At 50.8% G+C, this 2,176-nt stretch overlaps 1 protein-coding gene across 1 annotated transcript in view; it reads right to left on the bottom strand.

Annotated features, from left to right (window-relative positions):
* Positions 1-2,176, bottom strand: part of SDR42E2 (short chain dehydrogenase/reductase family 42E, member 2) — a 31,870-nt gene that overhangs the window by 15,852 nt on the left and 13,842 nt on the right. Inside the window, exon 7 of the mRNA XM_011931909.1 lies at positions 1,362-1,444. Within this exon, the coding sequence (XP_011787299.1) occupies positions 1,362-1,444 (83 nt within the window). The remainder of the gene's footprint in view (positions 1-1,361; positions 1,445-2,176) is intronic.

Below are 2,176 nucleotides of genomic sequence, written 5' to 3'. Positions count from 1 at the left end.
GGCCTCCCAAAGTGCTGGGATTACAGGCGTGAGCCATCACGCTTGGCCTGAACATACCTTATAATTTAACATGCTCATTGTTTATTATCTGTCTCTTCATGTGAGAAGAGAAACCCCACAATTTCAGAAATCGTCTGTTTTGTTCACTCAAACCTAGAACAGTGCAGGGCACATACTAGGAGTTAGTAATTATTTGTTGAATGAATGAATAAATGAATGGGGAGAGAGTCACTGGGGTTGACCATATTCCTTAAGAATCCACTTAACTAAAAAAAAAAAAAATGATTGCCAGGTGCGGTGGTTCACAGCTGTCATCCCAGCAACTTGGGAGGCTGAGGCAGGAGGATTGGTTGAGGCCAGGAATTTGAGACCAGCTTGGGCAACATAATGAGACCCTATCTCTACAAAAAATAAAAATAGTCAATCAGGCATGGTTGTGCACACTTACAGTCACACCTACTCGGGAGGCAGGAGGATTACTTGAGTCCAGGAGGTGGAGGCTGCAGTGAGCCATGATCACACCATTGCACTCTTGCCTGGGTGATACAGTGAGATCCTGACTGTAAACAAAAAGACATATAGCCAAGCAGAGGAATGTTTTGAAACTGCAGACTGGAACTTCTCCCCGCTAATAACTCTGGCTCCTCATGATCGTGTGCTCCCAGATCAGATCCAGCCACAGGGACCTCTTGCTGCTTCCTAAACCAATCATGATCTTTCTCACTTCCAGGTCTGTGCCCATGCTGTCCCCTCTGTTTGGCCTATCTTCTCTCTACCACCTCATTTGCTTGGTTAATTCCTTTTTCTTTTTCAAACAACACAGACATCACTTCCTCCAGGGAACCCTCCTGGGTTTCCCTTGCCAGGCCCATCTTCTTGTGCTCCTCTCTCCACAGCCCTCCCCACACTGAAGCTGTGACTGTGGTGTCTGTCTCCCTGAGAAATTTGAGGACAGGGCCTATAGCCTCTTGTAGCTATATTTCTGGCACCTGACCCTTTAGAGGCTTTCTGTATGAAGACATTTGTGCTCCCAGCATGGAATAAACCATCCAGGCTGCAGGAAGCCCACGTGGGAGTGAGGGCAAGAGGCTCCTTTCTGCCTTTTTGGGGTCACAGCTCAATGGCTCCTCTCCCTGTGCCTTGGCTTGGCTGGTACACTCTGAGAGCTCTGTTCCTGCCAGGAGCTCCAAGGGGCCTGTGGACCAGTGGGGACAGGGACGTCTTGTAGAACTGAGGGTTCCAGGCTCGGGGCACTTAGCCTCGAGACTGATGCAGGAACCTTGGGCTGGGAGGGTCTGGCCAGTGTGCACCTTGGCCAGGATCCTTCTCTGACTTGGGTCCTGAAGGCGGGGATGACGTACCGCCACACGAGGCAGGTGCCTCTGCTCTTCAGGGCCGTAGATCCCTGGAGGCCGGAGCACACACGTCCGAAGAGTGCCTCCTCCTAGCACACAGGGAAGCGTGGTCAGGGGTCAGGGGAGGAGCAGCCCACAGGGAGAAGGAGAGAGAGGCCACCTCCATCTCCTGGTCCTTACCTGGACAGGCTAGACGGGAAGACCAGCCCAGGGGCTTCCTCGTTCAATTTGTTATTCTCTTAGTCATTCAACAGACACTATTCAGAGTCTCACTCCCACCTCCAACCCCCCTGCCCCCCACCCTGGATGGATGCTGTGAAGAATGTAAGGATGACATTAAGAATGTAAGGATGACCAAGAAATGGTCCCTGCCCTCCCCATGCTCACAGTGCAGTCACAGAGGTAAGAGCCAGATGCAAACATGTGCACAGCTGGTCTGTTTACCAAGACTCGGCAGAGTGATTTTCTTTGATGCCCCTTGAGTGTACTACTGTGCCCATTTTACAGATGCACGTAGATGCACACACCCTCATGCCCATAGCTCTTGTTCTCTCTTTTTTCTTTTTCTTTCTTTCTTCTTCTTCTTTTTTTTTTTTTTTTTTGAGATGGCCTCTTGCTCTGCCGCCCAGGCTGCAGTGCAGTGGTGCGATCTTGGCGCATTGCAACCTCCGTCCCCCAGGTTCAAGCAATTTTCCTGCCTCAGCCTCCCAAATAGCTGGGATTACAGGCGCCCGCCACCATGCCTGGCTAATTTTTGTGTTTTTAGTAGAGACGGGTTTTCACCATGTTGGCCAGGCTGGTCTTGAACTCCTGACCTCAGG

This window comes from Colobus angolensis, unplaced genomic scaffold (genome assembly GCF_000951035.1).
Source record: "Colobus angolensis palliatus isolate OR3802 unplaced genomic scaffold, Cang.pa_1.0 Scaffold92, whole genome shotgun sequence".
Taxonomy (NCBI): domain Eukaryota; kingdom Metazoa; phylum Chordata; class Mammalia; order Primates; family Cercopithecidae; genus Colobus; species Colobus angolensis.
Note: the sequence above shows the minus strand (reverse complement) of the source record. Positions and strands in the feature narration are given on the sequence as shown.